Consider the following 23636-nt stretch of genomic DNA (forward strand, 5'->3'; position numbering starts at 1 on the left):
GCGCGGCACCGGGATTTGAACCCCGGTCCTCTTGCGTGCGAGGCGGATGTTCTACCGCTACGCAACCGCGGGACCTTATTATTCTTACTTGACACAAATCTATCAATCTAAGGCAATTTGGGTGCGAAGTATGTGGTCTGTGGTGCTACGAGCACCACGTTTTAACATATATACAGGACCTCACAAATAAAATTGATCAACACACGAAGCGCCAATCCACTATGATAGATATGATAACCGGACATCTCTTTTCTGCCGAAAATCAGCACTGATGTAAATTTAAATCCGCTTGCAAATATTTTTGAATTTGGTAGCTTGCACGTTGTATGCCGATCTGTAATGATGTGGAGGGTTGGAACTTCTGAAGTGGTCTAATAATTCTTACCCCATATGCAAGCAAGATGCACGTCATATAAAGATCAATGACCATAATATTACCCACAATAATATTTTTTATTATGCATATTTCCTTTTTGGAAACGTTGAGATATTACTACTCTAAAGAAGTTGCAGAGCATTAGGCTGTACTGTCAGTACATTTGTCGTCATCATTTTTCACAGCATCGCATGACCATTTGGTTTCATTCGTGGTTTTTGCGTTTAGAAGTGGTTCATTTACGATGCCTGTAGTGGCGACATTCTGAAAGGAAGAGATGCATGGGTTACGCTAGTTCAGTACAGGCGACAGAATATTGGAGACAAGCATGATGAGCTCATTTTAGACCCTGGCGTGGAGGCCGCTATTTTTTCAAGGACAATGTAAGAGTGTCCTTTCATTACATCTTTTACGGCATTACTAAACTATGAACAAGCATTTAATTATTTAATAAAAAAAAACGCAATTTGTCTTGTTTTCTTATTGCTAAGTGCGCTTGATTTTATAGTATCACGCATTCCTCAGTCGCTAGATACCGCTCACAGCGTAATGTTTATGAATGATGTGTCATGTAACTTAAACCCCGCCGGGGTGGCGCAGTGGTTACGGTGCTCGACTACTGTACCCAAGGACCCGGGATCGAGTCCCGGTCTTGGCGGCCGCTTTTCGATGGAGGCAAAAAGCAAGGCGCCCGTGTGTTAACTGTACGATGTCAGTGCACGTTAAAGAACCCCAAGTGGTCAAAATATCCGGAGTCCTCCACTACGCCGTCTCTCAGCCTGAGTTCTTTAGGACGTTAAACCCCACAAACCAAACCATCATGTAGCTTGAGCCCAGGGTTAAAACAGCAGACCCCAGGTGCGTTAATCAACGGGACACTTACCATTTCCCACAGTGTGGCCCTGAATAAAAAATAATTTGTGTGAGGATGAATATGCACTTTTCTTATTCCAATCAGGGTCAACATTATTCAGTTTAGTGGCAGAAAACATTAAGATAGTGCCGAACTGGCTTTTCTTTAAGCATGCTTCCTATGCGGCTACTTGTAACGCGCGTTACCATTGTATGGCCATGTAGCGGGTTTTGCGTCGGCGTGACGTCTTCGGAGCTGTAGAAGAGGAACCAGTTGCTGTGTTTGAAAAAGTACAAACATAACGAAAACGAAACAATAACATGAAACACCTGGGTTCACCTGGTGCACAAAACGTCACTCAAAAAAGGCACCTCTTTGCTTGAAAGAGCAAGAGACGTCTTGCTGACACACTTGTTGTCCGTTGAAATAACATATGATTCAACTATCTCTCTCGTCATCTTTTCTTTGTGGCGATACAAAATCTTAACCTGGTCAAACTTAGGAGGGCCCTTCCTCTTCTCCTTCTTCATTGTTTCACGTGAATGGCAATGTGAGACCAGAAATGTCTTGTCCTTACCACTTTCCAAGTTTTTCCGGTGTTTCTGTACTGTCTTGTGAATACATCGTCCTGTTTGTCTTATATAACAGGCTTCACAAGATAGTGGCAAAGACAAAACATTTCCGGTCTCATACTGTCATTCATGTGAAACAATGAAGAAGGAGAGGAAGAATTGCACTCCTAAGTTTGACCAGGTTAGGATTTTGTATCGCCACAAAGAAAAGATGACGAGAGAGATAGTTGAATCATATTTCATTTCAACGGACAATAAGTGCGTCAGCAAGACGTCTCTTGCTCTTTCAAGCAAAGAGGTGTCTTTTTTTAGACTTTTTGTGCACCAGGTGAACCCAGGTGTTTCACGTGATTGTTTGGTTTTCGTTATGTTTGTTTTATTGTGGGCCTTGGAGTAAAGGGCTTAGGCATGGTTGTGGGTGAGCGCTTGTACTGTGGCTTTCTTTTCTCCTTTGTCTTCGTGTTCACGCTGTTTAAATTAATAATGAATGTGTAGCAACTCGCCCAACAAAGTATCATGGTATGAGGCTCAGCAAATGTGGATAGCATATCAGACAGGGTGCGATGAAAGCGTTCGGTGAAGCGATTCCTTTGTGGATGGCAGGCGGATCTAGCCCTGTGAAGAGTGTTTGTGGCATGAAGCACTTTGGCCATCTTTGTAGTGATTAAAAACTTGCCGCGTTTCGACAGAGCATGACAATGTCTTGTCGCAGACTAATGTCTTGCTGGCAAATGCTGGGCATTTCCGCAGCGGAACCAGATTGCATGCATCCGATTTTCTGTATACCAAGCCACGTGGTCTACAGGTATTTCGATGCAGCGATTTTCTGCCGCGGTCAACAGTAAATTGTCGCATAGGTCAATCTCTACAACTTCGACAGGTAAACTAGGCCGCAAGAGGTTGAAGTAGGCCTGTTGGCGTGGCACTCAAGAGGCAACGTACTTGGTAAGAGTCTTTGGAATGCCGTTTGAGAAACAGTGGTTCCTGAACTTTTGTGGGTCTCTAGGTAGCTGAATAGATTAGAGGTGCGATCGCAGTGGAAGGCTTGATCCCGCCCTTACACTTACAAGCTGGGTACTGAGCTTCACTGGAACTGCCAACAATTGCATCGAATATTTATTACACCGGAAAAACTTTGATGATTATTCATAAATGGGGATGAAGCTCATGTCAAACAAAGGGATGAAGCTCACGTGAAACTTTCCCGGTTCGCAAGTGCTAACAATACTTCTTATTATAGCCGCTACCCTAGATCTTGTTTCAGCAATGCGAAAGCGGGCTTTTTCAAAACTGCGCTATAGGTCGCTGAAATGTTTCCTGTTTTTTATTATTTCTGATTCTTCATACATTGTTCTACTGATTCTTCTTGGTGATCTTTTCTTGCTTCCTGGTATTATGAATACCGACACTTTTGTTTACTGTTTCAGCTCAACGGTCATATGACAAGTCAGCAGCATTTCACAAATAAATGCATGCAGGCATATATGCGACTACACATGCTTGCAGACAAATATCAAGCAAACGTGATGGCAGACGGCACAGGAGAGCTCATCTCAACGCGAGAAGACCACGAGCCGCTGCGGTCACGTAACGTCCTTCTAGAAGCGAGATACTGGCATTGCTCTGTGGCGCGCACATCTCTGTTTGGCCCTTTATTAAATCGCTTAGACAGCCCCATCTCTTGTCCACTGTCAGTGTGTAAGATTTCTTAAATCACGGTTTGGAGCCCTGCATTTATAGAGCCGCAAAGTGCAGTGGTCTAATATTTTGGTTCAGGTGTTGGAGAGGGTAAGATCAAGGGCAGTCTCCTCGGCCACATATTTGACAAGATGTGAGGATTAGAGATTCGGAGCCATGAACGGCCGCGAGGCGACTACGCTAAGCCCAATGACCCGTTCGACAGCACTCAGATTTGTAGCGAGCCCTGCCGTCGCACCTACAGAGATGAAGATCCTTTCAAGGAAGCAATACTTCATGAAACTGCCCAAGGGAAGATTCAAGATTATGTTCCTACCGACGAACCCCAATCTCAAGGTGAACGACTTTAAACCCGACAAATGCGTTCAAGTTCTAGTGAACTACTATAACATTGCATACATTGGCGACATGCTAGCCACGATCCAATACGCTTCCAACATAATGATGGATGGTACACCGCACGGCGCCAAGGCGGAGGCGCTACAGCGGGCAAGAAACTCACCCTCCGAGACAAAACCTATGAATTCAATGCATATTACTCGATATCGGAGGACACAATGCAAGGTGTGGTAGCCGGCGTTCGCCCCGGAACCGCACAAGAAACTTATGGCCAAGATCCATAAACAACGTCCAAGTAACCGCCGGAGGTATGAGGGCAGTCTACGCAAGGTGCTAGGCAAGTCAGATACGACATTGATCGCCTTCGAAAGCACACGACTACACAAGACGGTTGCCCGGAATCAGAACCCCTGCCTCAATACCCGGTATGTAAACGCATAAACATCGAAGGACACATATGCGGCCCTCCCAAGTGTGAGGTGTGCGGTGAAGCTCACGCAACAGGTGATACAGGATGCAAAAAAACAACTCAGAAATATGCCCTAATGAAGACTACAATAGGTTGAAAAACCACTCTTAGACCGAGGAGGTTTAACAGGGAGGAAGCCGAAAGAGAGGGAAGGAGGGCGTTTCAAGATCCAAGTTCGGTACTCAAGACGCTACCTCCATACCACCTTACGAGGACGTGGATTTACCGAGCCCGGCGAACACCGGTAACGCGGAGGTGCGAATAACCGAGACGTCAGCCGCCGACAAAGGTTCATCATAATCATCATCAGCATGATTATGCTCAGTGCTCATCGGCTTCATCGGCCCACCTAACATTCTGCCGCCCCCTGCTCCGGTTTCCTCTCTTGGAATCCAGTGTTTTACCCTAAGCGACCAACGGTTATCCTCTTTTTGCACTATATGTCATGCCCATGCCAAATTTTCTTCTCGATTTCCACTAGAATGTCAATAACAAAAGAAATGTCTGAACCCATTCTGCATGTTTCCTATTCCTTTGCGTTACCCCCAAACGTTTTCGTTCCATAGCCATCTGCGTTGTACTAAACTTATGTAGAACCATCTTTGTTATCCTCCACGTTTCAGTGCCACATGTCAGTGCAGGTAAGATGTAACTGTTCTATACTTTCCTCTTTAGCGATACCGGTAAGCTTGTAGCCATAATCTGCGAGTGCGTGTCCAATGCGCTCCATCCCAATCTTATTCTCCTCGTTATTTCCCTATCATGGTCCGGAATAATGGTTACTACCTCTCCTAAGTAGACACATTCGCTGACTGCTTCCAGTGCTTCACTGCTTAACGTAAACTGCTTTTCCCTCCCGAGGCGGTTGAACTATACCTTAGTATTTTGCTTATTTATTTTCGAGCCTACCTTTCTAGTGTTCACGTCTAGGTCATCAATCATTCTGTGCGGTTCATTCCCAGAATTACCTAGCAAGGCAATGTCATCAGCAAATCGCAGATTAGTGAGGTATTCTCCATCCATCCTCATCCCCAACTGCTCTCCTACCAAGTCTAAATCTTTCCTCTAACAAGTTGTGAATATTACTGAGGAGATGTGTCTCAATGCCTAACACCTTTGTTTATACTAATTTTGTTACTTTCTTTATGCGGAAGTATTGTTGCTGTGTAGCCACTATATATATCTTCCATTTCTTTCACGTACGGCTCATCAACACCTTGATTTCGAAATGCCTGCATGAACGTATTGATGTCTAATGAGTCAAATGCTTTTACGTTATCAATAAAAGCTATGTATAAGTGGTGCACATATACCGAACTTTTTTTTTGCATCTGGTTGATGGTATGGATATGATTGATTGCATAGTACCCTTTCCAAAACACTGCTTGATCTTTTGCTTGTTTGAAGTCTAAACATTGTCCTGATTCTTTTAGCGATAACCTTAGTAAATACTTTATACGTAACAGACACTAAGCTGGAAAGTTTGTAATTTTACACGTTCTTAGCGTCCCCTTTCTCATGAATTAGGACAATGTTTGCGTGCTTCCCTCACTCGGGTAAACTCGATGATAGCAGACACTACCTATTCAGGGAGGCCCTTTTGTCTAGCACGATATCCCCCATCCTTCAGCAAATCTACAGTTGTCTGTTCCTTTCCCGCTTCTTTCCGCCATTTCACAGTTTCTAACTCTTTCTTAACCTCGTCCTACGTCACTGGCGGAAAGTCTGACTGCTTTTACCTACTGCCGATCTCACTATTGTCCTGCCTACTTTGGCTACTGTACAGATCAATATAGAACTCCTCGGCTATTTTGATTCATCGTTATCATCATCATCATCAGCCTGAATATACCCACTGCAGCGAGAAGGCATCTCCCATTGTTCTCCAAATAACCCGGTTCTGCGCTAGCTGCATCCACTTGGCCCCTGCGAACTTCTTAGCCTAATCCGCCCATCTAACTTTCTGCCGCCACCTGCTGCGCTTTCCTTCCCTTGCAATCCTTTTTGATACCTAAGCGACCATCGGATATTCTCTCTTCGCACTACATGTCCTGCTATGCCCATTTCTTTTTCTTAATGTCTACTGGAATGTCAGTAACTTGAGTTATTTCCCTGACCCACTCTGCACGCTTTCTCTCTCTTAATGTTATCCCTACCATTTTTCGTTCCATAGCCCTCTGAGTTCTCCTCAACTTAAGTAGAATCCTCTTGAGTAGCCTCAACGTTTCAGCCCCATAGGTGAGTACAGGTAGGATGCAATTGTTGTATACATTCCTCTTGAGCGATACCGGTAAGCTGCTATTCATAATCTGCGAGTGCTTGCCAAATGCGCTCCATCCCAATCTTATTCTTCTTGTTTTTGCTTTTCATGGTCCGGATCTGCGGTTACTACCTGTCCTACGTAGATATATTCGCCTACTACTTCCCTTGCTTCCCTACCTAACGTAAACTGCTGTTCCTTGCCGAGGCTGTTGAACATTACCTTAGTCTTCTGCATATTGATTTTCAAGCCTACCTTTCTACTTTTTCTGTCTAGGTCTTCAATCATTATTTGCAGTTCATCCCCCGAGTTGCTTAGCAAGGCAATGTTATCAGCAAATCGCAGATTACTGAGGTATTCTCCATCTCCCCTTATACCTAACTGCTCCCATTCCAAGTCTCTAAATAGTTCCTCTAAGCAAGCTGTGAATAGTACTGAGGAGATCATGTCTTCTTGCCTAACACCTTTATTTATGGGAATTTTGTTACTTTCTTTTTGCAGAACTATGGTTGCTGTGTAACGACTATAATCCAGCACTTTCACGTATGGCTCGTCTACCCCCTAATTTCGCAATGCCTCCATCACCACCGAAGTTTCTACAGAGCCAAATGCTTTTTCGTAATCAATGAATGCTATGTATAAGGCATGGTTATATTTTGAGCATTTTTCTATCACATGGTTGACAGTATGGATAAGATCATCAGTAGAGGACCGTTTCCGAAAACCTTCTTGATCCTTTTCTTGATTTCAGTATCAGGTTTTCCTGATTCTATTAGCGATTACCTTAGTAAATGCCTTATACGTAACAGACAGTAAACTGATTTGTTTGTAATATTTAAGGTCCTTAGAGTCTCCTTTCTTATGAATGAGGACAATGTTTGTATTCTTCCATGGTTCCGATACCGTCGATGACACCAGGCACTGCGCATAGAGTGGGGCCTGTTTTTCTAGCACGATATCCCCCCGTCCTTTAAGAAATCTGTAGTTATCTGATCCTCTCCAGCTGATTTCCCCCTTTTCATAGTTTCTAATGCTTCCTTGACCTCGTCCTTCATCACTAGTGAAACGTCTGACTATTTTTCCCTGCCGCCAATCTCATAACGGTCCTGACTACTTTGGCGGCTGTAGAGATCTCTATAGAACCCCTCGGCTACTTTGACTATCTTGTCCATATTCGTGATGACGTTGCCCACCTTGTCCCTTATTGCATACATCTGGTTTTTGCCTATGCCCAATTTCTTTTTTACCGCTTTAAGGCTTCCCCCGTTCTTTATATCATGCGCAATTTTTTCCACGTTATACTTCCTTATATAAGCCACCTTGCGCATATTGATTAGCATTCATATCTCGGCCAATTGTATCTGGTCTGTTGGATTGGAAGCTTTCTTACTCTGGCGTTTCTTAATTAAATCTTTCGTCTCCTTAGACAGCTTACCGGTATCCTCTATAACTATCCTTCCGCCTACTTCTACAGCGCACTCGGTAATGATATCTCTGAAATTATTGTTCATTGTTTCTAGGGTAATGTCGCTATCTTTGTCTAGAGCTGAATATCTATTCTGTAGCGAGATCCTGAACTCTTGTGCCCTCCAATTCACCGCTAATTCGTTGATGGGTTTCTTTCTTAATAATCTGTTGCGTTCCTTCTTCAGATTTAGGCTAATTCGGGACCTCACCATCCTTTGGTCACTGCATCGCACTTCCCCAATTACCTCCACATCTTGAATAATGGAGGGGTTTGAACGAAGTCAATTTCATTTTTAGTCTCCCCGTTGGGACTTTTCCCTGTCCATTTCCGGTTCTTCCGTTTGCAAAGAAGGCATTCATGATTCTTAAGTTATTGCGCTCTGCAAAACCAACTAGTAATTCCCCCTCCTATTCTTAGAGCCAATGCCATAGTCACCTACTACCCGATCTCCTGCCTGCTTTTTCCCTACCTTGGCATTGATGTCGCCCATTAGTACAGAATACTGCGTCATTACTTTGCGCATTGCCGATTCTACATCTTCGTAGAAGCTTTCAACTGCCTGGTCATCATAACTACATATGGGTGCATAGGCCTATACAACCTTCAGTTTATAGCGCTTATTAAGCCTAATTACGATGGCTGCCACCTGCGCATTAATACTAGAGAATTCATCTATATTATCCGCTATATACTTATTGGCATGGAAACCTACTCCTAGTTGTCGCCTCTCTGGTAAACCTCGATAACACAGTAGATGCCCATCCTTCAGTTAAGTATATGTAGGGTTATTCGTTTTCGGGTTTTATATTTTTTCAAATTGGGGGTGTAAAAATCGGGCGTTATTTTTCTGCTTGATAATAGGAGAGAAATCGGCTTTTTCGTGGGAAAATTCCGCAATTCGGGTTTTATCTGGTTAAATTTGCGAAATAATAATTTATTCGATTTGCTCTAACCGATGGGTAACAATTAGGGCTAGATTTTGGGCTGCTTTCAAGAAAATATTGCAAAATGTAGCGTTTCTTTGGTAATTACTTATTACTCGCAGTGAGAGGCAGCGGTCAGTTTTGACAAAAAAACCTTTTATTCACGAGGGCTGGTCATCGACGTCCTACACGTCCTTATTAACATAAATATTCATCTGCATGCGCAACATCTCGGTTTCCATACGAGACCTGTCTGGTCTCTGCAGGTACCTTAGCTGAGAGAACGTTCGCTCAACGTCACAGCTGCCATTAGCTAGGCACAACAATGATAACGCTGCATATGCTAGCCTAGGGTAACGCACAGTTGCGTCGTTCCAAAAGTCCATCACTTCAACACCTTCATTCGTGGGGCTTGCTTCCAGCAAGTACTGCTTGAACTCCTCGCGAAGCCAGCCTACATCATCCATCACTGAATTAAAGAGAGGTCGGTAGTCATCAAACGACTGACTCAGCAGCCGCTTCTGGAACGGATCGAGTACGGCTCCCAGTTTCCACAATGTCAACTGGTTTTCTTCTTTGTCTGAGACGTTCCGTTTCGCAGTGCAGTCTCATTTTGTGGAGATTTTGGCGCAAAACTCTTCACAACAAGTTTTTACTAATATGGCACTGCTCTTAGGCAACATAGACAAAACACCTTTCGCCCGATCACTTTTACCGATCGTCGTGGAAAGCTCGTTGACAGTCTGCTGTAGCTTGACGTTTACGAGGTGATCGAAGCTTGGCATGAGGAGTTCTCAACTTTCAAGCGTTTTCTGCACATCTAAAAGAGGCTCGAGTGCATCTCTCATTAAGACTGCCTTTGCATAAAGAACCTCTTTTTCAGAAAGTATCGCTCGAATAGCTTCCGCTTTGGTACTAGCATGCGAGCATTCAATAAGCTCTGAATGAGCTCCACATTTCTATGACGACAAGCGCTTTGTAGAAGCTTTGCCATCTGTTCGGAACTACATAAGGAGGCTTCTTTGCATCAGCGCAAACAGACTATTAGAGGCACATAGTTCGATGTACGTTTGGTGGAGCTTGTTAGCGTGCTTAAATAATACTCCAAACTTGATCACTGCGGATCGAACATCAGACACGCAAGGTGACGAAATCGCATGGTCAACGCTCACATGGATCAAATGGGCTAAGTCCTTTACATGCAAGATGTGGATCGCTTCAGCTTCGCAGATCTCACGTCCCATTTTTCGCATGTACTCTGCGGAATCTGTGGCTAGGGCTACAACATCCTTCCACGTCTTGCCCACAGTAAGGAGAGCCTTGTCGACTACCCGGGCCACTGTGTAGCTGTTCGAAGCATTAACTCTGTCGACGTCGACTAAACAAACCTGCTTCTTTTTGCTTTTTGACTATAATAGCACATCATAGTGTTAATGGTAGCAATCCGGTTATGTCAGGGGATTCGTCGACGATAACACTCACTTTAACGGCTTGCATATCATCACGGAGTTTCGCCATGTCCTTGTCAAAAGCTTCTTTCAGGTATTCATTCCGAAGTCGCTGTCCAGTCGCCATAGTTTTAGCGGCCTTGCAGTATTTGCGTACGAAATCCCCCAGAGGTCCGTCCGCCTGATGCATGCTGATTCCACTGTACGCCAGGAAAGAATGAAGTCGTGAATCACGCCATCCGCTTCATTTTCTTTCGCACGCTGCCTACAGGAAACATCGAAGAGCGTTGGCTGAGATGTTCCCGCCTTTTCAGCTTCTTGGACCGCCATTTTCAACTTCTTATGACGCGATGACGCGACATGCTCGCGAATTCGGTCGTAGGGCTTCTTTGCTGGATCGGTGACCATCTCGGCGTTGCAGTACTTCCACAACAGCGCGCGGCTGCCTTCAGAGTATTTTGTTGTAGTCTTATAATCCTCGTGTTATTTGCACCAATCATCCAATGTCTTTCGTTTTCTTCCCATCTTGAACGCTAGTCAGCAGTGCTGCGAATGCACGATGTGTAAATATCGCCGCTGCGCGTGCCCAAGCTACGGCGCTGTGTTCGGGACTCCGACGTTAGATGGCGCCACGGGGCCTGCAATCAACGATTGTCTATCTGTCGGCTGCTTTGGCCGCTTCGCGGTTGCGCACCAACTGGAGGCACAGCAATTCCGTGGGCACAGTTGATTCAGAAGTCAGGAAATTCGGGTTTCACCCGATATTTTAGGAACACGCTCGGGGTGCAAAAATCGGGTAAAATGGGGTTTTACCCGAAAACGAACAACCCTAAGTATTTTCATTTCATTTCATTTATTTTCCTTAAAGGCCCTGTGAGGGGCATTACATAAGGGGTGGGTACATCATTGTAGGCGGCAAGTGTTAACACGATGAAAAATGAGCATGAAGATTGTCAGCGAAGGTCGCGGAGCACATGATGGCTGCAATGTCTCTGGGAAGGTCGTTCCAGTCAACAATGGTACTGGGAAAAAATGAGGCTGCAAAAGTAACCGTGCGGACACGCGGACGAGAAACCTGGGAAGGATGACAAGTGCGATGAGATATGCGGGTTGGCGGGACGATGTAGGGAGCGCAGGAAAGTGGACTGTGATAAAATTTGTAGAATAAGCAAAGGCTGGCGATACGACGACGAACTGAGAGGAGTGATAACCCTGATTTCTCTTTCAACCCTGACACACTGATGTCGTAGGAATATGAAGAATGAATGAACCTGGCTGCTCTGTTTTGTACTGCTTCAAGTGCGTTGATAAGGTAAGCATGATGAGGGCTCCAAATAGGTGAGGCATATTCTAATTTTGATCTGACAAGAGTTTTGTATGCTAGCAGTTTTACGTGATCGGGGGCATGGCGGAGATGATGTCGTAAGAAACCCAGTGTTCTATTAGCAGTTGAGATAATATTTGTGATGTGTGCACTCCAGGATAAGTCGTTACACAAGGTGACACCTAAATACTTATATGATAGACAAGACTGGACAGGGATGTTACTAATTACGTATGGGAAATGAAGTGGATTATCGCGGCGGTGAAAAGACATGCGTTTACATTTATGTGGGTCAAGTTCCATTAACCAAACGTCGCACCATTCCTGAATGCGGTTAAGGTCGTCCTGGAGAGAAGTTTGGTCAATAATAGTAGTAACAGAGCGGTAAATGACGCAGTCATCTGCAAACATGCGAATTTTAGAATTGATGTTGTCTGGTAAGTCATTAATATAAATTAAAAAGAGAAGGGGGCCAAGTACAGAGCCTTGAGGGACACCAGATGTTACAGGAATGAGGTTAGAATTGTGATCGTTAATAGTGACAAACTGCGTGCGATTAGTGAGGAATTCTTCTAACCATTTTAAAATGTCGGTAGGCAAGTTCAAGTATGACAGTTTTAGTAATAATCGTTTGTGTGGTACCTTGTCGAACGCTTTTGCATAATCTAGGAAGATAGCATCGGTCTGCAGGTTAGTGCCAAGATTACCATGCAAATCATGAAGAAAAATGGCAAGCTGTGTTTCACATGAGTGGCCTTTTCTAAAACCGTGTTGTGACGGGTGAAAAAAGTTGTTAGAGTCGGGGAAGCTCATGATGTTTGTGTAAATGACGTGTTCCATGAGTTTGCAGGGTACGCTTGTAAGAGAAATGGGTCGGTAATTTAGCGGTGAATTTTTTTTTCCTGATTTGAAGACTGGAACGACCTTACCACTTTTCCAGTCGTCTGGTATTCGTCCCGATGAGAGTGACTGTGAGAAAAGTAAGCATAAAAATTCGTCAGAAATATCCCTGGTATTCTTCAGGAGCTTCGAGTTAATATTGTCAATACCGGATGAAGATGAAAGTTTCATAGTTTCTATTAAGGACGAAATACCTGATGACAAGAAAATGACTGGTGACATGGCACAACCTGTTTGGGAATGTAACATCGGAAAAGGCATTTCAGTCTCGTTAGTAAATACAGATGCGAAGGCAGCATTGAAGATGGGGGCACATTCGGCTTCATGAAGACTGCACCTGACTCATCTGAGAGCGTTATCTCAGTTGCATGACGTGGGTTTATGACTTGCCAAAATTTTCTCGGGTTACTTTTTAACAGATTGGGTAAGTCTGAGTAGAAAAACGTGTGTTTAGCGTAACGAATAGGGGAGAGATATGATTTTTCGGCTTCGCGATATTTTGCCCATGCGCAATTCGTATCGTGAAACCTGGCTGAACGGTAAAGACGCTTCTTCTTATTTTCTAAACGCTTAAGTGATTTATTAAACCACGGCTTATGGGAATTCTCCTGAAAACTGAAGAGGGGAATGAACTGATTGGTTAGAATTTCTAGTTTATTTTTGAACAACGACCAATTTTCTCGAATCGACTGAGAATGAAAACGTGACGCAAAAACTGGAAAAAACGCATTGAGTTCATTATTGATCATGCCATAATTTCTTTTGTCATAAAGGCGAATAGTTTTATTGCCTCATTCGGACTTCTAACCTCACTAAGCCCTATGACATCCCATTTCATACCCTCTAGTTCCTCTAACAGCACTGCTAAACTAGCTTCACTAGCTCGGGTTCTAGCGTTAAACGTTGAACCCTTGTTCTTTAGCGCATACATATGATTTTTGCCTGTGCCCAATTTCTTCATCGCCGCTTTATGGTTTCCTCCGTTCTTTACAGCATGTTCAATTTTCTCCATCTTATACTTCCTTATATCAGTGGTCTTGCGCTTATTTGTTAGCTTTGATTTCTCTGCCAATTCTATCTGGTCTGCTAAATTGGAGGATTTCATACGTTGCCGTTCCTTAATCACATATTTCATCTCTTCAGACAGCTTACCGCTATCCTCTATAAATTTCCTGCCTCCCACTTCTACAGCGACTCATTATTGATATCCCTGAAATTATTGTTCATTTCTTCTAGGCTAATGTCGTCATCCTCTGTTAGAGCTCAGTATCTATTCTGTAACGAGATCCTGAATTCTTCTGCACTGCACCTCACCGCTGATTCGTTGATGGACTTCTTTCTTACTAATCTGTTTCGTTCCTTCTTTAGAATTAGACAAATTTGAGACCTTACCATCCTGTGGCAACTGCAGTGCATTTTGATTACCTTTACCCTGCATAATGGCGGTGTTAGACCACAGCATGAAGTCAATGGCATGATTAGGCTCCCCATTAGGACTTTTTCATGCCCACTTCCTGTTCTTCAGCTTTTTGAGGAAGGTGTTTATGACTCTCAAGTTATTGCACTCTGAAAAATATTCCTAGAGCCAATGCCATAGTCACCCACTGCCTGATCTCCTGCCTAATTTTTTTTCCTGCTTTGGCACTGATGTCACCCATTAGTGCATTATATTGTGTATTTCCTTTCCGCATTGCCAATTGTATGTCTTCGCATAAGCTTTCAGCCGCCTGGTCATCATGACTACATGTAGGTGCGTAGGACTGTACAACCTTGAACTTATACCGCTTATTAAGCTTAATTACGATTCCTGCCACCCTTTCATTAATAGTATAGAATTCATTTATATTACCAGGTATACTCGTATTGACAAGTAAACCTACTCCTAGTTCTCACCTCCCCGGTAAACCTCGAAAACACAGTAACATGCCCGTCTTTAGGTGCAGTATATGCCTCATTCGGCCTCCTAGCCTCACTAAGCCCTATGACACCCCATTTCATACTCTCTGGTTGCTCTAAGAGCCCTGCTAAACTAGCGGCACCAGCTAGGGTTCAAACGTTAAAAGTTGCCTGGGTCAGTTTCCAATGACACTTCTCCAGCCATTGGGAGAAGGTTAGTCGGTTCAGAAGTGTTTCTCCCACTGCTGTTCATCAAAAATACTAGCCATGATGAAGGCCGCAGAGGCCACTAACCTGAGCTCAGGCAGGAAAACGAGAGATTTAGGAGGCTAGTCATACTAGAAAGAAAGGCAACATTGAACATTAATCAACAAAAAGAAATGTAAACCATGTGGCAATGAAATTGCCACATCAATAAATTGAAGGCTAATTTTAACATCGACGTTTTAGAACAAGGAAACCCAACACAATTTGTAGAATTTTCAAGAAACCAACTCACCTACCCAGATGGCAGGCCACGAAGTTGTCAAATATGAAAAATTCGAGAAAGTCGCAACACTGTGGTGCATGCGGAGGAGACCATAAAACGTGTGTTTATTGAAATCATCCCGATGAAAAGGAGCGAGCGCAGTTTATTCCTCACAAATGTGTTCTCACGCCTCCGACATCCCTGAGCTAACATCTATACATTAATGGAAGATGTAGCAAGAAAAGCCAAGGATAATCTCCTAGAGATAGTGGTGGAATATAGTGCCCCGTCCATAAACTGGGGATATAGGATAGACTAAGCCAAGGGAAAGCTCCGTCTTACCCAACATGGATAGGTACAACCAGGAGCATGTTACCGACCCCGTTTTCCAGTACGAGGAGGAAACAGTTTTTCTAGGGTACATGCCCCGACTTCAAACTAATACTGAATGTAGAGTTTATATGAACCCCACCAACGAAAATTTTGATAGCGACCACGTTATCGTCACACAGGTGAACTTAACGGAGTGTAGCACACCCTCACGCAGCGCCAAAATCTCCGACTGCTACAAGCTCAGAGAACAAACAATAGAGGACTAAGAGATCATCAATTTACAAACATGGGCAGACGAGATTAGAAACGGCCATAAGAAGTATACAAAAAAGTCACATGTATGAAAGACTTCCCGATTTTAGCTGCACACTACACCATCTATGAGACGCACGCAGGGGGATAACCAAATATTGGTGAAAGCAAACATATGATAGAAAACTCAAACATAGAATTGCAGAAATCAATAAAAAAATCAACGATTACGCTCTTAAAATTACGAAGAATAATCGGGTTCAAATCTCCGAAAATAAAAATTTAAATCATAGCGGTGGCAAAACATGGGCACTGCTAGGAAACATTGTTGACCGAAAAACCATAAACAGAGCAAAATAAAGTGATAGCAAGGAGAACGCATTACTTCCAAGGAACAGATGAGCAAGTCACCGTCCACCTTTGGTCAAGATACATAAGAAACACACACCATCATTCCCAATACAACCCACAGGAGAGGACAGCCAGAAGTTACACGCCTAGATAACAACACACAAGGTACACGCAGCGGCTAGATCATTTGTCAAGAATACAGCCCCAGGCAAGGATCAGATTACCAACGCAATAATTAGAAACTGAAATTACAAGCAAATTAAGGATTGTGTCAACGAACACTAGAACCAAGGTACAGTTTCTAAGGAAGGGAGACACGCAGAGATCATAATGATCTCCAAACCATGCAAATCACATAGCATGGTAACTCTCTCGCCCATTGCGCTTACCTCTTGTGTGGGAATGCGCTATAAAAAAGTTATCAAGTAGACTGAGTAACTATCTGCGAAACAATGACCTGTGTCCGGACACGATGTTTCTGCTTCAGGCCCAGGTTCTCTACACAAGACGTCCTACTACAGCTCAAGGAGACTGTCATAAACGGTGTAACGACAAAAAATGAAAAAATCATACTGGCCATAGATTTGAAGCGCGCATTTCACATTAGCCACGTAGCGATACTCGAAGGAAGACCTTCGATTATGTCAAAGCCGGCGTTTATAACGGACAAAACAGCCATCTTTGGGATTAATAACATAAGGTCAGAAACGAAAAAAAAAACCTCCAACAAGAGCACACCCCTGGGATAAGTTATATCTCCACTGCTGTTTAAAATTGCCCTAACAGGGATGGCTTGAAACCTCAGGACATACAACACAAAGAACATGCAATCTAGACAGTTGACGTAGCAGTAGGGACCCAGAGGTGGTCTCCCGAAAAAAAAAGACATTTTCAACTCGCTGCCCAAGAACATGATGGTTTCGCCCCAATCTAGCAGAACGCAGTGCTCATCGGAGAAGTCAGAATAAATACGATTGCATGCTATCAGGTACCAACCAGTGGAAATCGACGTATTCATGAATGGACGACTGATTCGTCAGACTGACAAAGTGAGAGTACTAGGCTTGTGATTGCAAGAAGCAAACGCTATCACACGATCAAATCTCTTAACACTGTGACCAACCAAATATCCAGAAAGAAAGCAGGATAACAAAGAAAAGAAGGGGGATCAAGGAAAAAGACGCAATATGGATAGTGACAATACTTATCATCCCGCGGCTCACCTACAGTCTCCCATATCTTAAGGCAATCAAGACAGAAAGGAACAAGATAAACGCTTCAATCAGGAAGGCATACAAATTGACTCTGGGATTGCCACTATACCCCTTTATCAGCAAGGTTGACAATCTAGGAATGCACTGTATCTTCGAAGATTAGTTTATCTATGCTCGACTCCCCGATCAGAATTTAACAGACCAAGATGGGCTTTGCCCTCCTTACGAACTGCCGATAACCCCTTAATGACATAAACAGCGCACAAAACACAAACATCGCCCCAGGAATTAGGGACACTTTAACGGTCAGATTGCTGCCCAGGAATATGAACCCAGCAAACCGTGATGGCAGAAGAAATGCAAGATCTAAATCCTTGACGAACATCTGAATAGAAAACATTTGGTGACATATGTTGGCTCAGCGAGGTACAGTAGTTGAGAACGCGACCGCAGCAGCCGCCACTAAGCCAGAGGAAAGGTTATATACGGAACAACTATGCGAACCAATGTATCCGGAAGGCGGTAGAGGAATCCATACCCTTAGCTACCTCGGAAGCAAACCGAAGAGAGCACAGTTACTGGATAGTCTCCGACTCAAAAGCCGCCTTTGGGCTGTGTTTTACAAAACAGCAGAATGACTCGCATAACAAAACAAGATCCTTGCTGGTCGGCCGGAAGGAACAAACACAGATAGGCAACACATTACTGTTTGGGTCCTCGACACTGGGGTGGAGAGTAACACCACAGTAGATGCCGTCGTCCAAGGTTCCACTAGCATTACGGCGGAGTCATCTCTAGAGCCTTTCACAGCACCGGAAACACGCCGGGAAAGAATACAACGTGCAGGGAGAGGCGTAAAACGTGCGCACATACACTTGACACCATAAGCAGTGAGCAATCCCCTACATTTAGGCGCCTAAAAACGCATATCCACAGGAACCCCTTTACCACAAGATAGTGTCAACGCGATATAAAAGCGAATGTGTGTGGTGCAGAGACATGCTACACTACATCACACAACATGGGAATGCAGGGCTATTCCCATATAGCCTCAAATAAAGAATCCTAGGCCTGACCTGTGAGAGGACCTTCTCGCCGACTCGGACGCTCAGCATCAGCTCATGCTTGTGCAGCGAGCCAGAGCCACTGCTGAAGCCAACGGACTACTGGACAAACGAGTGCCGACCATTGCTATTTTATAACCCACAAAGCCTAACCCCCATTTTCGAAAATAAACTTCATCAAATATTCATATCTATGTTGATCATGCTGATATTGAAACTTGTAGGGCTCGTGGCGCGCCGCGCATTCAAAGGCCGCGCCACTATCCCAATGCCCCCTGCGCGGTGCCTGCTTCCCTCTCCCCGCTCGTTCGGGGATAACCGGTCCCGCGCGAGGGGGCTATAAAGGAAGCCTCGCGCCGCCGTCGTTCCCTTTTGGTCTCTGGCTCTTGGTCTCTGGCTTCTCGTTCCGGCTTCGCTCCTGCCGCTCTCCACGGACAACGACCCGCAGCCACCCGGACGACGACACCGACTTCGACGATCCCCGATCCCTGTGAGATTAAAGATGTTTATCATACGGCCCACTGTGTGTTTGTCGTGCGCATCCCCCGGGCAGAGGAATCGCCCACAACTGGCACCCAACTCGGGCTGAATTAGCACCCATGTGGACGATTTCTCTGCCAACGTGGCAGCGCACGGCAACACGACGGGCCGGTCCTTTGTATGTTAGGCGCGACGCCATTTTGAGTTTAGGGCTATCGTGTGTGCAGATGACACGGAGTGTAGTATAGTAGTGTTTGTACAGTGTTTTATTTTGTTTTGGGTTATGTGTTTGTTTGTTAGTGTCGGGCGGTTTGTGTTTTAATTTTTTTTGTGCATATGTTAGTTTTATGAAGTGTTTAGCCTTTGTGACTAGCCTCTTGATGCGGGCTAGGTGGTAGTCGTGCGCGTTTAGGCTCCCGGCCGGCCTTAGTGGTTGAGTGCAATGCCCCCGAGAAAAGACGTGCCAGATAGGGCCGCCGCTTCGGACGCCAGTGCGTCCGGAAGTGAGGTAAAGGACGCGGTAGAGTCTGCGCAGGTTACCGATGCGGCCGCCCTGATGAGGCAGATGAACGAAGTGTTGTCGGTGTTCACCCTTCAGCTCGGTTCGGTGGCTGGCGCCAACCAAGCCACAGCTGCAGCGGCAGTCTCGCGTCCGCGGATAAATGTAGAGGTTCCCTCCTTTTCCGGCTACACGGACGTGAAGTCAGTCCACGAGTTCTTGCAAGAACTCGAGGATTATCAGACGGCACTGGGTTCCCCAGACGACGTGGTGCTAGCGCAGGTAATCCCCGTGGCACTTGTTGAAAGCGCGGCGCGATGGAGACGCTGCCAGCCGGCCTTCCAGTCGATGGCAGACTTCACAGATCGCTTCCGCGCCGAGTTCTTGCCGCCAGATTACGAACGCCGGATGCTTGAGGAGCTAGCGTTGCGCACACAGCACCCAGAGGAGAGCCTCCTCGAGTATGTACGCGCAATGCAGGAGCTCTACAAGAGGGCAGATCCCACGGCAACCGATCTTGAACAGGTCGCGCGCGTGATCAGGCAATGTCATCCGCGCTTCAGGCCGTATTTGCGGGGACGTGGTTTTGCAAACCTCGAGGCCCTAGCACAGGAAGCGAAGGTAGTACAGGCGGATTTACTCGCTGAATTGCACTACCAGCCACCGCCCAGGCCAGCCGAATCGCTAGAGCCGCGATGCGCCTGGGCCGGAGGCCAAGACTCCGTGCCGCGCGCCAGAGGCGCAGACGTAATGACGGTAGGGCAGGAAAGGTCAGCGGAAGGCTCCGCGATTCCTCGCGCTCTTGACCCGTACGCGTTCGAGCAGCGGCGTCGAGCTGGGCTCGCCAGCGACGTACGCACAGGCGCGGAGAGAGGGGAAAGACGTCCCCAACCGCTTCGTGGAACGCGGCATCCCCCGTCCGCGCGGCAGGTGAACGACCGGCTTTGCTGGAATTGCAACCAGCCGGGCCACGTGGCACGAGAGTGTCAAGCAAGGCGTATGCAGGGAAACGCGGACCGCCGGCGGCCATAATTGGTAACACCAGCCTGTCGCCGTCGGCGGGAGAATTTCGTGGTAGCCACGGCGGAAAATGGGAAATGTACTCCCACGCCGCGTCACGGGGCGCAGATGCTTTTGTCTCCCTCGCCTGTAGAGTGCAAGGAATGTTGTCGCGCTCGAGCCCTTTTATGCTAGTGCGGTTAGTTGGTCAAAGCTACTCGGCACTCGTTGACACGGGCTCAACTCTGTCTTTGGTCGGTGATGATATTTTCGAAGCTTGCCGTGGATGTAACATCCGTGTCAGGCCAACAGAAACCCCTTTGAGCTTAGCAGCAGGGACAACAAAAGCAGAAGGAGCAGTGCGTCTGGTCCTGCGTTTTGACGGCAGGAAGCGGAGGCATCGCTTCGTCTATCTGCCCGGCTTAGCCATACCAGTTATTCTGGGAAGAGATTTTCTTTCGAGCGAAGGCATTGTGCTTGACATGGGGGAGAACGGCTATCGCTACAGCCCCTTCACCCCCCTCATTCCCTTTGTTAGCGCACCCAAACAGGAATGCGTCGCTGAGCGAGAGAGCGTTCACGCTTTTGTGGCAGAGGGCTCCCCCGCGACACTGAATGGTAGCCCATTAGAAGCAATTATCGCGTCCTTCTCGGGAACCGGTAGTCAGCGCCGAAGGCTCGTAGAAACTTTACTCCCGTTTTAGGATTGTTTCACAGAGAAACCAGGCAGGACCGACTTGCTTCAGCACGAGATCGAAACGGGTGATGCTCGCCCTTTCAGATGTAACCCGCGGCCGTTAAGCGCGCATAAGAGACAGCTTCTCGACAGCGCCCTTGACGAGATGATAGATACCGGCGCGGTGAGACCCTCACAAAGTCCCTGGGCGTCCCCAGTGGTTCTAGCGCCAAAGAAAGATGGTTCGGTCAGGCTGTGTGTTGATTATCGAAAGCTCAACTCACTGACGCCTACGGTTGCGTACCCTTTCCAGTCGATCGAGGCTGTGATGTACGCGTTAGGGAACGCAAGGTTCTTCACAGTCCTGGATGCAAGCAGAGGGTACCTGCAGATTGAGGTGGCGGAAGGTGACATTCAGAAAACCGCATTCACCTGTCACCGCGGGCTCTTCGAATTTACTCGACTCCCGTTTGGTTTGTCTAATGCACCGAGCACGTTCATGCGATTGATGGACATCGTGCTGGGCGATGCAAGGTTCAACTACGCGATGGCGTACCTCGACGACGTCGTGATATTCTCACAGTCGTTCGAAGAGCATCTCATTCACTTGAATTCCGTTCTTGAAAGAATGAGACGTGCGGGTATAACGATCAACCCAAAGAAAGTGCAGTTGGCATCGAAGAGAGTGAACCTCTTGGGATTTGTGGTTGATGATGGCACTTTGAGATCGAACGATGACAAACTGCAGGCAATTCTGAACTACCCCTGCCCGACGGACGTGAAAAGTTTGCAGAGGTTTTTGGGAATGGTTGCCTTTTACAGACAATTCATCCCTAGTTGTTCAGAGCTCGCTAGGCCGTTGAACCAGCTGTTGCGGAAAGGCTCGAAGTGGGTCTGGGGCAAGGAACAGAACGGCGCTTTTGTTGCCTTGGCTCGCGCGATAGCGAACACCGCTAGTTTGCGCCTACCCGACCTGAACAAGCCGTTTGTCTTGCAGACAGATGCTAGTGATGCCGGTGTAGGAGCTGTTTTGTTGCAGGAACACGAGGGCAAACTGCGCCCTGTCGCGTTCGCTAGCCGCACGCTCACATCGGCGGAGCGGAATTACTCCGTGACCGAAAAGGAATGCCTGGCGATAAAGTTCGCATTGTCAAAGTTCGACATGTACCTAGACGGAGCGGTTTTCACCGTGCAGACAGATCACCAGGCACTTTCGTGGTTAAAGAGGCTGAAAAACCCCGCAGGCAGACTCGCGAGATGGGCGCTGACGTTGCAACGTTACGCGTACGCCATTGAGTACCACCGGGGCAGCATGAATAAGGTGGCCGATGCTTTATCGCGCGCACCGTTGAAAGCTGGCAGAAGCGCAGATGAGGCGCAGACCAGCATTGCTGAAAGCGGCGTCGCCGCTAGTGGAGAGGAGGAGAGGGCGGACGCGAGTGTCGCGCCCTGCGTAGGTAAAAAGAGAAAGGAGGCGGACAGAGTTGCCGCGCGGTGCTGCGAGAGAGAGAAGGCGCAGCAGCTGGTGGCGGCGACTACTCGCCTGCCAAGAAGCCAGGCAGAGAGAAATCTGTCATGGGGAGTAGCGGTCAGTAGGGAAGAGCTAATTGAGGCCCAGAAAGCAGACAGTCTATGCCAGCGGGTGCTGACAGAGCTTGCGAGTAGTGCAGCTTGCACCGGGAACGCTGAAGGTAAATACGACGCGTATCTGCTGGGCGAGGATGGCTTACTGCTCCGCTACATCCCCCAACATGACTAGGAAGAGGCGATTGCATCCCCCTTCCGAGTCGTGGTCCCGAGGAAGTTGCGGAAACGATTCCTCCAGTACTTCCATGACTCAGCGCTGGCAGGCCATGGCAGCGGCAGTACGACTTACAGTTATGCCGTGTCGCGACCTGGCCAGGCATGAGAAAGGATGTGCTGGGTTACGCCCGTACATGTCCTGTTTGCCAGGTAGCCAAGCCTCGGGCGGGGCGCTGGCATGATGAAGGCGGTAGTTAGCAACTATCCGTGGCAAGTGGTCGCGTGCGATATCATGGGACCCCTCCCTCGCTCCGCGCGCGGACACCAATATATCCTGGTAATAACGGACCACTATTCCAAGTGGGTTGAGGTTTTCCCCCTTAGGAAGCTTGTGTCTGAACGGATTTGGGAGAAACTGTTGGAGACATTCACTCGTTTCGGTTTCCCTTCCGACCTCATTACAGACAATGCTTCGTATTTCACAAGCAAAGTCTTTGTTGATTCCTGTCGGGCGCTTCAAATCCGCCACAGGAAAACGAGTCCCTACCACGCTCAGAGCAACATAACCGAGAGAGTGAATCGGAATGTTAAGAGTATGCTGGTCGCGACGACCGAGCAGCACAGAGATTGGGACGCACGGATGTCCGAACTGGCTTTCGCCACTAGAACAACCGTGAACAGGTCGGTGGGTATGACACCTGCTTACTTGAATTTTGGGAAAGAGATCGCTTTTCCGCTAGAGAACGCCCTACTTGACGCGGCGGTGCCCGCGCCCCCTCCGCTTACACAGTACGCGGCAAAGCTCCGCGAGCGCCTTGAGGCAGCGCAGCGCGCGGCTCGTGAAAACCTCGATGTCGCGCGCATGGAGCAAGCTGATCAGTACAACAAAGGTCGTCGTCACGTCGTTTTCAACACGGGCGACTTGGTACTGAAAAGAACGCACCCGCTTAGTAACGCAGCGCGTGGTTTCGCCGCGTCGCTAGCGCACAAGTGGGTTGGACCGCTCGAAGTTACGGCACGGACTACGCCA

The 23636-nt window shown here is 46.8% G+C and overlaps 1 protein-coding gene across 1 annotated transcript in view; it reads right to left on the minus strand.

Moving 5' to 3' along the window:
• Window positions 1-477: 477 nt before the first annotated feature.
• Window positions 478-23636, minus strand: part of LOC146194949 (sodium-coupled monocarboxylate transporter 1-like) — a 158568-nt gene continuing 135409 nt past the window's right edge. Inside the window, exon 16 of the mRNA XM_084596682.1 lies at window positions 478-640. Within this exon, the coding sequence (XP_084452808.1) occupies window positions 518-640 (123 nt within the window). The 3' untranslated portion in view covers window positions 478-517. The remainder of the gene's footprint in view (window positions 641-23636) is intronic.

This window comes from Amblyomma maculatum, chromosome 3 (assembly GCF_055883805.1).
Source record: "Amblyomma maculatum isolate TAMU_Amacu chromosome 3, ASM5588380v1, whole genome shotgun sequence".
Taxonomy (NCBI): Eukaryota; Metazoa; Arthropoda; class Arachnida; order Ixodida; family Ixodidae; genus Amblyomma; species Amblyomma maculatum.